At 38.1% G+C, this 16,160-nt stretch overlaps 1 protein-coding gene across 4 annotated transcripts in view; it reads left to right on the top strand.

Annotated features, from left to right (window-relative positions):
• Positions 1–15,766, top strand: part of LOC126272155 (E3 ubiquitin-protein ligase Topors) — a 92,090-nt gene extending 76,324 nt beyond the window's left edge. For all 4 annotated transcript variants that reach the window (XM_049974783.1, XM_049974785.1, XM_049974787.1 and 1 more), the window contains exons 6-7: positions 12,523–13,283; positions 13,366–15,766. In XM_049974783.1, the coding sequence (XP_049830740.1) occupies positions 12,523–13,283; positions 13,366–14,255 (1,651 nt within the window). In that variant the 3' untranslated portion in view covers positions 14,256–15,766. The remainder of the gene's footprint in view (positions 1–12,522; positions 13,284–13,365) is intronic.
• Positions 15,767–16,160: the final 394 nt, after the last annotated feature.

Below are 16,160 nucleotides of genomic sequence, written 5' to 3'. Positions count from 1 at the left end.
TGGACTAGGGAGACATGAAACATGTGTGTCAAAATGACAGACAGTCTAGGTATATCAAAAATTTACATAATTTATTCCATTTGCATGAATAGTTTGCAGGAAGCATTTGCGAGAGAGACGTCTATACTTACCTCAGCATTTGTATTTAAGTTACATGTTCAGATGAACTTTCCATTTTATTCTAATTTGACGTCATCTATAGCCAGAAAGTGGCATTTATTTTCATCACAAAACATGTAGGATTTTTCATTTCTTATTACAGTAGAGCATTGATTACCCGAACTAATTAGGGGTCTTGGGTGTTCAGAGAATCAGTTTATTCAAATAATTGAATTGTATACACTACTTTACCCAAAAAACTACATATTATATGTATAATAATTTGAATCTCTTTTATAATTACAAAGACAGTAGGAATGTATGTAATACAGAATAGTAAATAAAAAAATAGGATATACATATGCACTTTGCTCATACATTACATATGAATAGAATTAATCGCTTAAAAAATCCTTAATTTGGGTGTGTCTAAACAAGCCTACCCGCTTATGAGCAGCTACGTCACATATTTTTTTCAATGCAGATATTTGATACTGGGCACTTTCATCTTGAGCTACAAATCATTGCAAGACAGTATCTACACATTTAAATTCCTGAGAAGCAACCATTATATATTCAGCTTTGTTTTGTGGACCACAGTTGATAAGATGCTGGCTGCGTCAGCTTTATCAGTGATGAGGTTTACAATTCCACTATCTTGAATAATTTGGTGCCCTAGACATGCATTGTCAACAGTCATCCATTCTTGCATGTTTTCTTCCTCACGTTCATGTCAGTTGAGCTCTTTTAGCATGTTGACCAATTCAGGCACATCATTCTGTTCATTATTTGCAATTAGACATTGGGAGCTTTCCACCATACCCACAATTTTATTATAGCCTTTTTTTCAAATTATGTTCCTTTACACTATTCCATGCTGCTTTGATCATGTAGGATGCGTCTTGCAAATCTGTAGTATTTTTATGATTACCTAACAAACTTTCCTCTTCTCCCTTCTCTCCTCATCTCTTCTCTTTCTAACAATAACTTCTGGAATAATTCTTTTCTCTAATACGACTTGAAAGTGTCAATAACGTGTTGACTCCTGGACTGTAATGAAGAGGTTACATTATGTGGAAAAAATGCTACTTTTATGAACTCATCTTTTTCATGTGAGATATATCAGGAGGGGTGAGTTACTACATTATCAAGTTGCAGTAATGTTTTCTTCCTTTTGCCATTCTATAACTGAATATCTTTTAAAGAGGGTAAAACAACTCCCGTTAACTATTCCATTAAAATTTTACTGTCCTACTGTGCGCTCTTCTGTGAGGTGTAAACAACAGGCATTGCAGACTTACTAATGTGTTTCGAACACTGCAGCAGTTTCTTACCTTTATCAGTGACGAGTGTAGGCAATCGGTGGCTACCAGTAGCATTGGCACAAGTGAAAGCAGAGTTGGAGGCATGTCATGTCCATCTGGGCCAGTGTGCAAGCATATACAGTAACAAATTCCAAACACTTCACTATTTTAAACCAATTAGCTAATAACAAAAACTTTCATCGTGGCGATCATTTGTTGGCTAGATTGATTTTTGGTAACACATTGCTCTACTAAAGGTAATATGTTGCACAGTTTAAAACAGCGGGACTAGAGCTAAGAGACAGAGACTGAATAAAGGATTAGAAATGTACTGAAATGAAGGAGATAAAATATATAGCAAACTTGAAAATTTGAAATTGCCTGAAGCTTTAGGTAAATGAAAGGGACAAAAGTAGAAACATAGAAGTAACACAAGACAAAGTGAAAGTCTCTGGTGCACTTGCTCCTCCATTTCAATTAATCACTACTCTGAATTTCTACAAGTTTATGTTCTGATTTGCTTCTGTATTCTCGTGTTTTTCTTTCTTACTGTGTATGTCCTGTATTTATTTCCATTTTTCACTTTAATTTTTCCTATTTTATTAGTATACCCTGAATTCAGTCTCACTAAGTGTATAAATTTTGCTCGTACTCTCCATTGTATGTCTTCGCATCTCATTGTAATTTGATGCACATCAAGGCTTGATCTCTGTGAGAGATTTGTAAAGTGAACAGTATATGTGCTACACAGAAACCATATTTAGTTTTTGCTTGTGCAGGGTGTCATTCAGTTAGCTTTTTGTGGGAATGAAAAATAGGCCAAAAGTTCTTCTCAATTCAAGTTCATCTAGAAGAAAAAGGATATTTATTTGCCACATTTTCTATCATACTCTGTTAAGCCTCAAGAGGGGGGGGGGGAGGAGGAGTGGGTAAAATGCAAAGACGTTCCTCAACAGGTATCTAGAAGAATATAATAATGCCAAAGCCAAAGAAGGGAGATGCTGACAGATGTAAGTGTTACTGACCATCAGTTTGATAGATGGCAGTTGTAAAATACTAACTCTGATTAACTACAGACGGATGAAATTAGTAGTATAAACTGACAAGGGATACTCATAATTTGGATTTGTTGCTCTTGCATTTGCTGTAGTCGCAGTTAAATTTGTTTGCTATCAGGTCTGCCTGTTGGGCAAAACACTTGTTTTTCATGTTGTGGTTGTTGTTGTTGTTTTTGTGGTGGCGGTCTTCAGTCCTCACTTAAATCAATACTCGATGTTAACAAATTTCTCTTCTTCAGAAACACTTTCCTTGCCATTGCCAGTCTACATTTTATATCCTCTCTACTTCGACCGTCATCAGTTATTTTTCTCCCCAAATAGCAAAACTCCTTTACTACTTCAAGTGTCTCATTTCCTAATCTAATTCCCTCAGCATCACCCGATTTAATTTGACTACATTCCATTATCCTCGTTTTGCTTTTGTTGATGCTCATCTTATATCCTCCTTTCAAGACACTATCCATTCCGTTCAACTGCTCTTCCAAGTCCCATGCTGTTTCTGATACAATTACAATGTCATCGGCGAACCTCAAAGTTTTTATTTCTTCTCCATGGATTTTAAGACCTACTCCGAACTTTTCTTTTGTTTCCTTTACTGCTTGCTCAATGTACAGATTGAGTAACATCGGGAATAGGCTACAACCCTGTCTCACTCCCTTCCTAACCACTGCTTCCCTTTCTGACCCTTTCACTCTTGTAACTGCCCTCTGGTTTCTGTACAAATTATAAATAGCCTTTCGATCCCTGTATTTTACCCCTGCCTCCTTCAGAACTTGAAAGAGACTATTCCAGTCAACATTGTCAAAAGCTTTCTCTAAGTCTACAAATGCTAGAAACGTAGATTTGCCTTTCCTTAATCTTTCTTCTAAGATAAGTCTTAGTGTCAGTATTGCCTCACGTGTTCCAACATTTCTACGGAATCCAAACTGATCTTCCCCGATGTCGGCTTCTACCAGTTTTTCCATTCGTCTGTAAAGAATTTGTGTTAGTATTTTGCAGCTGTGACTTATTAAACTGATTGCTCGGTAATTTTCACATCTGTCAACATCTGCTTTCTTTGGGATTGGAATTATTATATTCTTCTTGAAGTCTGAGGGTATTTTGCTTGTTTCATACAACTTGCTCACCAGATGGTAGAGTTTTGTCAGGACTGGCTCTCCCAAGGCCGTCAGTAGTTCCAATGGAATGTTGTCTACTCCGGGGGCCTTGTTTCGACTCAGGTCTTTCAGTGCTCTGTCAAACTCTTCACGCAGTATCATATCTTCTATTTCATTTTCATCTACATCCTCTTCCATTTTCATAATAGTGTCCTCAGGTACATTGCCCTTGTATAGACCCTCTATATACTCCTTCCACCTTTCTGCTTTCCCTTCTTTGCTTAGAACTGGGTTTCCATCTGAGCTCTTGATGTTCATACAAGTGGTTCTCTTATCTCCATAGGTCTCTTTAATTTTCCTGTATGCAGTATCTATCTTACCCCTAGTGAGATAAGCCTCTACATCCTTAAATTTGTCCTCTAGCCATCCCTGCTTAGCCATTTTGCAGTTCCTGTCAATCTCATTTTTGAGACGTTTGTATTCCTTTTTGCCTGCCTCACTGCATTTTTGTATTTTTTCCTTTCATCAATTAAATTCAGTATCTCTTCTGTTACCCAAGGATTTCTACTAGCCCTCGTCTTTTTACGTACTTGATCCTCTGCTGCCTTCACTATTTCTTTCTCAAAGCTACCTATTCTTCTTCTACTGTATTTCTTTCCCCCATTCCTGTCAATCATTCCCTTATGCTCTCCCTGAAACTCTGTACAACCTCTGGTTTAGTCAGTTTATCCAGGTCCCATCTTAAATTGCCACCTTTTTGCAGGTTCTTCAGTTTTAATCTACAGTTCATAACCAATAGATTGTGGTCAGAGTCCACATCTGTCCCTGGAAATGTCTCATAATTTAAAACCTGGTTCCTAAATCTCTGTCTTACCATTTTATAATCTATCTTAAACCTTTTAGTATCATCAATTTCTTCATCATCTGCAAAGCTAGTTGGCATATAAACTTGTACTACTGTAGTAGGCATGGGCTTCGTGTCTATCTTGGCCACAATAATGCGTTCACTATGCTGTTTGTAGTAGCTTACCCGTACTCCTATTTTTTTTTTTATTCATTATTAAACCTACTCCTGCATTACCCCTATTTGATTTTGTGTTTATAACCCTGTATTCACCTGACCAAAAGTCTTGTTCTTCCTGCCACCGAACTTCACTAGTTCCCACTATATCTAACTTTAACTTATCCATTTCCCTTTTTAAATTTTGTAACCTACCTGCCCGATTAAGGGATCTGACATTCCACACTCCGATCTATAGAACACCAGTTTTCTTTCTCCTGATAACGACGTCCTCTTGAGTAGTCCCCGCCCAGAGATCCGAATGGGGGACTATTTTACCTCCGGAATATTTTACCCAAGAGGACGCCATCATCATTTAACCATACAGTAAACTGCATGCCCTCGGGAAAAATTACGGCTGTAGTTTCCCCTTGCTTTCAGCCGTTTACAGTACCAGCACAGCAAGGCCATTTTGGTTAGTGTTACAAGGCCAGATCAGTCATTCATCCAGACTGTTGCCCATGCAACTACTGAAAAGGCTGTGCCCCTCTTCAGGAACCACACGTTTGTCTGGCCTCTCAACAGATACCCCTCAGTTGTGGTTGCACCTATGGTATGGCTATCTGTGTCATTGAGGCATGCAAGCCTCCCCACAAACGGCAAGGTCCATGGTTCATGGGGGGAGGCTGTTTTTTCATATGACCCAGATAAGTTTCACACTTCTGTGCTGTCGTCAGTGCACTTTCTTTATTAAAGTCTCTAAAATGTGAACATGTTTATTAAGTGATAACTAGTATATGATAATTAGACCTAAAGATTTTTTGCTTTATTTTTGTCACTACCTTGATTTTACTTTACCCAGTTAAGCAGAATCATTTGGGCAGGATCATTTGTACATTATCATGTACTAGTAGCTTGTCATCTGCAACATCTGGTACAGTGAATTTGGGTGACATTTTAATGCATCACTTTATGTTTAAACATAATTTTGTTGTATCAAGTTATTTCATGCATATATTTGCTATTACTTATGTTTTGTTTTGTCAGACCCTCTGTCTTTTTTGTTCTCATGAGTTATTCAGAACCACACACAGATACTACATATACTGAGTTTGGCGCCATCTACCCCCCCACTTCTCTCTCTCTCTCTCTCTCTCTCTCTCTCTCTCTCTCTCTCTCTCTCTCTCTCTCTCACACACACACACACTGTGTGTGTGTGTGGGGGGGGGGGGGGGGGTCGTGTGTGCACACGTGCGTATGCATGCATGCACTTTTGAGCTATTTATGTCATCTTTTCTGTAAGGTTCCCTTAATGTTTTAAATAATGTGTAGTTTATACGTACACGGGTTTATGCACAACCCTCTCCCCCTCCACACACACACACACACACACACACACACACACACACACACACACACACACAAAGAGAGAGAGGAGAGAGTTTTGCCAGAGCAAAAAGTGTTTATCACAAACAAAATTCTGCAGATTACATCTAGTAAAGGGTGGCAATTATTGAACTATGTGAAATAAAATTGCCATAACTTCTGAATGGTTTGCATCAAAAAGTCTCTTCACCCTCAACAGGTGGCTGTGTGATGTGCCACATCCAGTCACAGAATAGTCACTGCGATATTCCTTGATGACACAGTGACTACCAAATGGTAGGTGAAGGTTTTGGAAGATGATTTCACCTCCATTATCCAACGTGATCCTGATTTCCACAAGATGTAGTTCATCCAAGATGGAGCACAAAGCAGGAGAGTGTTTGATGTCCTGGAAGAGAAGTTTGGGGCTGCATTCTTGCTCTGGGGTACCTGTAGACCATTGGCATGGGCCTCGATTGGCCGCCATATTCTCTGAATCTGAACACAAGTGACTCCTTTTTGTGGGGGTATATTAAAGACAAAGTGTATGGCAGTAATCCCAAAACCATTGCTGAGCTGAAAACAACCATTCAGGAGGTCATGAATGTTCCAACACTTCAGCAGGTCACGCAAAATTTTACTATTCGTCTGTGCCACCTTGTTGACAATGACGGCAGGCATATTGAATGTCTCATAACATAAATCCGAATATCTGTAGTGATCTTTACATGTTAAATAAAGTGTGTGCACGCTACAGTTTGTAACTAATTTACGTTTATTTATAATTTTTTTTCATATAGTTCAATAATTTTCACCCTGTATTTGTGTGTGAAATGGCCAGAGCAGCTCATGAGCATGCAAATCAAAATGATTAGACAAAGCAAAACGAACTCCCCAACCAAGTTCACATTAACGTTGTTTGCTTGCAGATGACATGCTTCCAGTATGTGATAGCGTGCAAATCATGCTGCATAACCATATAATATAAAATTAAGGTAATGGCAAAAACAAACAATCCTTAGGCCTAATTTTCATAGAGTAGTTATCAGTTAAAAATTCAGATTTGAGTAAAGAAAACCTACTGATGCTAACAGAGAGGTGCTGGTATCTATTTGGGTCATAAGAAAAAAACAGTGTTTTGCGTAACAGGTGGACCTTATATCCAATAGACAACCAGGGAGCTTATATCAGGAGCTAAATACAAAAAGCAAAAGATCATCTATAGCTTGTGTAGAAACCAATCTACAGTTCTAAGAGATGAAGCACACAGAAAGGAGGTAGTAATTGAGAAGCTAGTATGACAGGATTAGTTGTGGCTTACGCCCTATGTTATTCAATCTACACATTACATTAGCAGTAAAGGAAAGCAGGACTTTTTTTTAAAGGGAATTATAGATAATGTCTTGAAAACAGTTTGTAAGACGAACATCCACAAAAATAAAACAAGTGATGCTGGCAGAATCAGGAAATAAGATAATGAAAACGGTAGATAAGTTTGATATTTAGACAGCAAAATAAATGGTAGCAGAAACAAGATGGTGTAAAAATATCCTGAAAGGACTTGTCCTATGTCCGCACACTTCCTCTGTCTGCCTACATGGTATACTGCACATGCCGCTGTACCCTGCATGGTGTAGGTGTAGAGATAGAGATAGTGTGTACTTCATGCTTCATACCATTATTATCTATTTTATGTGTTATTCTATTTGCATTCGAGGAAGGAAATAAATGTTTAGAAATGAGTATGGCAGATGTCACTGTTTTATATCCAGGTTAGAGCAAAAGGTTAACATCTCCATAACCCCTGTATTAAATCTACACTATGTGATCAAAAGTATCTGGACACCCCAAAAACATACGTGTTTCATATTAGGTGCATTGTTCTGCCCCCTACTGCCAGGACTCCATATCAGCGACCTCAGTAATCATTAGATATCGTGAGACAGCAGAATCGGCCGCACCGCAGAACTCACGGACTTCGAACGTGGTCAGTTGATTGGGTGTCACTTGTGTCATACATTCCACACTCCTAAATATCTTTAGGTGCACGTTTCCAATGTAATAGTGAAATGGAAATGTGAAGCAACACATACAGTACAAAAGCGCAAAGGCCAATGTCGCCTGTTGACTGACAGAGACCGCCGACAGTTGAAGGGGGTCACAATGTGTAATAGGCAGACATCTATCCAGTCCATCACACAGGAATCCCAAACTGCATCAGGATCCATTGCAAGAAGTATCACAGTTAGGCGGGAGGTGAGAAAATTTGGATCTCGTGGTCAAGTGGTTGCTCATAAGCCACATATCAAGCCGGTGTATGCCAAATGACGCCTCGCTTGGTGTAAGAAGCATGAACAGTGGACAGTTGAACAGTAGAAAAAAGTTGTATGAAGTGACGAATCTCGGTACACAATGTGGCGATCTGATATCAGGCTGTGGATATGGCGAATGCCTGGTGAACGTCATCTGCCAGCATGTGTAGTGCCAGCAGTAAAATTTGGAGGTAGCGGTGTTATCCTGTGGTCATGCTTTTTATGGAGTGGGGCTTGCACACCTTGTTGTTTTGTGTGGCATTCACACAGCACAGGCCTACATTCATGTTTCCAGCACCTTCTTGCTTCCCACTGTTGAATAACAATTCGGGGATTGTGATTGCATCTTTCAACATGATTGAGCACTTGTTCATAATGCATGGCCTGTGGCAGAGTGGTTAGATGACAAAAGCAGCCCTCTAATAGACTGGCCTGCACAGAGTTCTGACATGAATCCTATAGAACACCTCTGGGATGTTTTGGAACACCGACTTCGTGCCAGGCCTCACCGACCGACATCAATACCTCTCCTCAGTGCAGTACTCCATGAAGAATGGGATGCCATTCCCCAAGAAACCTTCCAGCGCCTGATTGAATTTATGCTTGTGAGAGTAGAAGGTTAAAGGTGGGCCAACACCATATTGAATTCCAGTATTATCGATGGTGGGCACCACGAACTTGTCATTTTCAGCCAGGGGTTCGTATACTTTGATCACGTAGTGTAGCTCACCTTTTAGGGGAGGCACTTTGTATGTAGCTTTTAAAATGGTCATTTTACAGTATTTTATTACAATGTCCATGAATGAGTCTTAAGGAAGGGACACATTTAGCTGCACTGTACTTTCCCTTCGTCACATCATCAGATTTTACCTATGAGAAGTACTCGCACGTAAATACACAGTAAGCACAACTGAGGGAAGAATTTTCTCATATGGTTCAATATTTTTACTGTCCTTTTAATAGGGAAATGAGCAAGTTATACATGCCAGGTAAAGAAGTCTGTTACGGTTCTATTATAATGTCATGTGCTGTACCCTGGCAAGAAATTATATTACCATTGAATAAAAGTTGTGTGCTATGGGAAGGAAGAGTGACTAGACATAAAGAGCAGTGAACGGCAGCCAGTGAAATCGATCACCCTTATGTGTCATTTCTCATTCTGGTCATAGGAGAGTAACAAAATGCCACTGTCTCAATTCTACCTATAGAATTGTCCTTAGTCCCTTGGTAAAATATTCTGGTGAGAGAATGTATCAGTTTGTGGTGCCTGTGCCATACACGTTCCAGTACACCACGTTTTTCATGGTGTATACAGTAGAGCGTCTATTATACAAACTAATAGGGGGACTTGGCTGTTCAGAAAACCGGTTTATTTGGATAATCGAAGTGTGTACTTCTATTTATCAATAAAAATTATGTATATTGATAACGACACAGATCTCTTTTATTATTACAAAGGCAAGTGCAGTAGAAATACATGTAATACAGCCTAGTAAACCAAAAAATATTGTAATACATATGCATTTTCCATGTACATTACATATGCCTAGAATTAACACTAACAGAATTCTTAATTTTGCTCTGCCTGAGTGAGCCCTTTTTGCAGGGCTGGTGTCTGATACTGGTTTCTTTCATCTCGAGCTGCAGGCTTTCGCAAGGCCATATTTAGACATGTAAATACTTAATTCAGACATATCATTCTGTTCATTATTTTTAATTAGACTTTGAGAACTTTCTGCCATACCCACAATTTTATTATATGCTTTTTTCAAATTCTGTTCCTGTATCTTCTCCCTCCTTATTCTAGCAGTAACTTATGTAACAATCCTTTTCTGTAATACCATTTGAAAGTCTCAGTAATGTCTCGATTCATGAGCTGTAATAAGTAGGTGATGTTAGGTGGAAAAACCATCACTTCCATGAATTCATCCTTTTTCGTTTAGGATACCATATTTTGGATGAATTGGTGTGTTGGCAAGGAGCAGTAATGTTTCCTTCCCTTTTGCCATTCTTTAACTGATGATTCTTTCAGAGGGCACAAAAACTGTCTTAAACAATTCCGTGTAAGCGAGTAACAGTTCAGTTACATGGTTGTTTGGTGGACAGACATTTGGATAATCGATGCTTTACTGCATTTTATTTTCTGACAAGAGGTCAGTTGTAAATTGAACATTATATGGACAGAGGACTATATTCTATTTCAACCGATATCAACATACATTTCGAAAGTTTGTATATTATCCAGGTCATACAACTGGAACACCATCATCTCTAAGTACAGGGTGTACATAAAGTCCAGGAACACTTTCAATTATTCACTGCACAAGAACTAAACATTATACAGATCTCATACATATTGCATTTTGAAGAGAAACTGAATGGTTTTCTTTACAAACATTCAATATGCGAACTATGAGTGACCTGGCAGATGTCAATACAGTAATCGAATTCTTGCCATACCCGTCCCAGTATGCCATCGTCAACTGAGGCAGTCGCTTCCTGTATTATCTCCCGGAGCTCTGCTACATCACGTGGTAGAGGTGGTAGGTACACCAGATCTTTAATGTGTCCCCACAGAAAAAAGTCACATGGATTGAAATCTGGTGATCGGGGAGGCCATTTCATGAAACAGTGAACTTCAACACAAAGTTCGCTCCACACCTGAACTCACCATGTTTGTAACTAGTGGTGACTATCAGCTAATTACCAAACTATGCTGATGTGGCATACATGGAAAAAAAAAACTTTCATGGTTTCTCTTCTAAATGACATAAGTGTGATATCTGTGCAATTTTTGGTTCTTGTGCAATAAATAATTGAAAGTGTTTCTGGACTTTATGTACACCCTGTATTTTTCCCCTTTTTTTTTCCTACCTCAAGTGACTTTATATTCCTCAACTCACATTACATGTGGAACATTATAATTTTCATTACTGATATTATTATTCTGATTCACGTGTGCAATATATAAACATTTGGAGATATCTTGAAATGCTTGAACATCTCTTTAACTGTTATTGTTTGCTGTGGCATTAGCTATCTTTACAGAAAACAATGTGTTGTCTATTTTACACATGTTTCAGCGTATTGTTTTCTTTATACTCTTGTTGTTCTCATTTTATTCTGTAACCAAATTTTCGTTGTATCTTCATATATATACTTTGATATATCTAAAAACAAAGATGATGTGACTTACCAAACAAAAGTGCTGGCAGGTCGATAGACACTCATACAAACACAAACATACACACAAAATTCAAGCTTTCGCAACCAACAGTTGCTTCTTCAGGAAAGAGGGAAGGAGAGGGAAAGACGAAAGGATGTGGGTATTAAGGGAGAGGGTAAGGAGTCATTCCAATCCCGGGAGCGGAAAGACTTACCTTAGGGTCTGTGTAGATGCGGATGGATGTGTGTGTGTGTGTGTGTGTGTGTGTGTGTGTGTGTGTGTGTGTGTGTGTGTATACCTGTCCTTTTTTTTCCCCCCTAAGGTAAGTCTTTCCGCTTCCGGGATTGGAATGACTCCTTACCCTCTCCCTTAAAACCCACATCCTTTCGTCTTTCCCTCCCCTTCCCTCTTTCCTGACGAAGCAACCGTTGGTTGCGAAAGCTTGAATTTTGTGTGTATGTTTGTGTTTATTTGTGTGTCTATCGACCTGCCAGCGCTTTAGTTTGGTAAGTCACATCATCTTTGTTTTTAGATATATTTTTCCTACGTGGAATGTTTCCCTGTATTATATATATATACTTTGAGATATTTGTGAATAGTTTTGTTTAATTCAGCATATTCTGACGTGTTCTTTTATCTTTTTGTTTAAAATTATGGCTTCTCGTTAATAATTACCTTATTTTATTCATATTTTTTCTTTAGTTTTCTACATATTTGCTATAACTTCTGTTGTTTACTTAATTGGCTTTGTTAACTCATTACCCTTTGGCCCAACCTTCATTTTTCAAGATGTTTTATACTTAATACATTTGTCTGTTAATTAGAACATCTCAAATATTTTGGCATTTCTGGCTTTGCTATTCATTTTTAAAACAAAATGAAGAACTGATATGTGTTATTTGTAATAGTCATTAAGTCACATAAACATAAAACATCGGTGTCAACAAGTTTTTTTTTGTGATGTATAGTAACAATAACACGTAAGTTTCATTGAAAAAGTGGTTATATAATTCATAGTTAACATTTCTTTAAAATAGACCCAGATGAGAGTTTGAGTATTTATGAATTTAATTTTTTTTAATGCTCCCAATTTTGTCAATGGTTTTTATCTTTTTTTCCAGAAACAATCCAGCACAGCTGCATAGATTGCTTCCTTGGCTTTCTCGTGAGTTGTCAGTGCTTATAGAGAATCAGTCACGGTTGGCTTTAGTTTTGGACTGCATTCTAAATATGCTGCAGTACCATTCAGTTAACAGCAGCAGTATAAGAAATTATCTTCGAAACAATATCAACCCTAGGCATGTTGACCATTTTATCCATGAACTGTGGACATTTGCACGTTCTCCATATGACATGATTGGTTTTGACGAGACAGCTGAGTATGGTTCATATGAAGCTCATACAATAGAGCTTCCACCTTCACCCCATTCAGTACGTGATGATGATAGTGATGTGGTTGTGATATCATCAGATGACTCAGTTGACTCATCACATGAAACTGTTGCAAATGAGGATGATAATGACATTGATGTTGAAGGTGTTGGTGAAGCTTCCCACCTATCTTCCATTAGCAGTCGTTCTGGGAGACATGGGAATAATTCACGCCATTCTTCTCAGAGAGTGCAAGCAGGTGAAAGTTTGCAAGATCATTTGTATACAGCAAATATAAGATCACAGGCATCAGATGTTGTTTCATCAAGTGATTCTGAAGACTGTGTTATAGTTGGCTATGTTAAACCATTGCATGAAAGAACTCCAGAAATCGTTGCACTCGATACAGATGAAGATGTTATAGAAGAGCAAGAAACTTCTTGTGAAACAACTGCAAACTCTAATAGTAATAAGATAAATGACAATAACTCAAATAAGCTGCATAGCTCAGGTAAGAGTTGGTCACTCTTTGTATTCCTTGGATATATATTTATGTAAAATGTCTGCTGACAAATTTGGTTCTTACATTGCAGATACAGTGAGTCCTGTTGCCTCTACCTCAGGATCTCAGCGAGAAATGCCTGATTCCACTGCTGGCTGCTCTAACTACATTCCGGATTCAGTAAAAATTTCTCGTGTGCACCAGCACAAAGAAAAGAAAGTTCGTTCCAGCAGGAGTAGAGTCAAGATTAACAAAAAGCCAACAAGAGCAAAAAGTTCACAAAGCAGTAGTTCATCCCCTTTTTCACCAGTTGGTCTGAACCGTTCAAAACAACTTATCTACAGTAGTTCAGACACACTGAGTAGCAGTCCCATCAGGCGTCACAGATCTAAAGGGAAGCGACTGAAGAAATTACCTTATAGCTCTGATTCATCGAGTGGAAGTTCTCGCAGGTGCCGCAAAGCCAGAGTGAGTAATTTAAGCAAATTGTCGTGTAGCTCTGATTCATTGAGCAAGAGTCCTGTGAGGCAAAACATTTCTAAGGAAAGAGAAAGTTCAAGGTATGCTTATAATTCTGGGAGATCGTCATTAGATGATTATAGTTATCCACTTGCTTCAAGAATTTCTGTATATAGCTCACCATATTCTTCTGATGATGAAAGTATTTTTGGCACTGAACATAAACCAAAACTGCGAAGCATTGTTATTCCAAAACAAACCAGTACTTCAAATACTAAAAGTGTGTCATATCCCTCAACATCATCTACATCATCTAGTTCAGTTCGTCAGCATGAACCTTCATTGAATCCGTGGAATCTATCTAGCCGTGGCAGTAAATCAAAGCATAAGTCAAGGAGGCATGACAGGAAAAAGCGGCGAAGAAAGGAGCGATATACTTCTTCCTCATCTTCAGAAGATTTTGTATTTCGTCATACCAAACGGAGGTCTGAAAATGCCGTAATTTATTCAGACTCTGACTAAGGGCTTAAGAGCCAAGTGCATTTTCCTTTTATTGTAAATAATATATATACTGGTGTTCAGTTCAAAGTATTTCAGTAAGTTAAGCAGTAAATGTGTAAATGTTACTGAAGTTGTGCTTTTTTTTTTAACGTAGTGCAGTGAACATAATAATGTGACAGATTGCAATGCAGGAAGACTACAAGAGCCGTACAACAGTGCTTGTAGTGTTTGTAAATACAGTGCTAACTGCAATAATAGAAGTTCGTCATAAATCATCCAGATGTGCCCTTATTTATTTTTTGCCCTGTTTTCTTTTCCACTTGGTCGTGTGAAAACATTACGGGTTGCTGCTGGTTAGAGTAAAGACCATTTAAAGGTGCTTTGTACTTAAAATCATGATTGCATTGTATATTACTTTGAGAGAACGTCAAATATTGTAAATCTTAACAAATTACATAAATTTGTGGATAGGAAGCACATTGTTATGCTTTGTCTGTCTCTTGAATGTGTACAATTTCAACAATTACTGTGTAGTTACTGTCTGACCCATTAAACTGTATATATTTTTAGACTGCAAAACGCGTGAGTCACTTTGATCGTGGGGTGGTATGAATAGTTTTGCTGTGTATAAGAAGAGAATGCTGTGTTTCAGGCATCTCTTACTTGAGTAGTATAATTGGGTGTTCAGTCATCTTTATAGTAAAAGTTACTTGATAATGCAGACGACCTGTATCTTTGATTTATTGTGTTACTTGACTTGTGTTACAACTTCAAATTATGTTCAGTGGACTTAATTTGCTGTGGTTTGGTCACTAAAGCCGGGAAGCAACAACTTTGTGTGACAGATACTATTTTATTATTGTGGTCAAAATTTAGGAAAAATATGAGGAACTAGTGGAAAAATTCATCACGTTGAAGGATAGAAACAAGTAGCTATTGTGATAAAAGGTGGAAATTTCTGTTTCTTTGTATAATGAAAACAAATATTTCAATTCAAATATCTTTACATAACTTGTATATACTTACATTCTATTTTTAAGCTATCATGATTTTATGAAATACATTTGAGCAAAAATTTTGGGTATTCGGAGTTGTACAGAATTCATTTCAAAGAAGGCAATTTTTCTTACATAATGACAAGTTTTGATGTATTGATTTTGTTCATGTTGCTCAGATTCATTTTCTGATGAATTAAGAAGACATTATCATTCTGCATTCAGTGCAGACTTATGTATCAAAAACTGTTTTAGCCATTTGTGCCAAGTTGCCTATTTAATTTAGAATGTAGGAAATTCAACAGGGGAAAGTTCTAATCCCTTACACATGACGGTTGACATTAATGACTTTAGTAAATGAAGTGCTTTGTCTGTTGTCAGCATACATTTTCCTTCCTCTTTCCCCACACTGCACTGTAGAAACATCCTCTGGAGCTTGAGTGTTATAATCAAGTTAAGTATTGTTAGATGCATATTTGCAATCTTTTATGTTCCATATTTTGCATTGTATCTTGAAAAATAAATAATAAATCAGTGTGTGTTGTATAATCATTTAGTAAATGTTATCTGACAACAAGACACAAATAATACATTGAAAAATATTAATGATACAGAGGAGACGTCGAGTTGCAGACAGGCACAACTGCTGCACAGTTAAGCTTTCAGCCAAAAAGCTTTGTTCCGAAATGACACACACACACACACACACACACACACACAGTGTCTCTGGCCTTGTGACAAAACAGGATTGCTACTGTGCCTGATGGGGGCAGTGGTCTGGTGTGGGGGGTGGGGATATTGATGTGGCATGGATCACAGTGGGGATGCAAGGGGGAAGGGGGCAGGGGTAGCAGGGTGGGGCTAGAGGAAGATGTAGAGCTGCTTGTGGGAGAGTGCAGAGATGTGATGGGGACATGGTTGGGCTGCTAGG

This window comes from Schistocerca gregaria, chromosome 5, assembly GCF_023897955.1.
Source record: "Schistocerca gregaria isolate iqSchGreg1 chromosome 5, iqSchGreg1.2, whole genome shotgun sequence".
In the NCBI taxonomy this organism is placed as follows: domain Eukaryota; kingdom Metazoa; phylum Arthropoda; class Insecta; order Orthoptera; family Acrididae; genus Schistocerca; species Schistocerca gregaria.
This window is presented reverse-complemented; position numbering and strand designations above follow the sequence as displayed.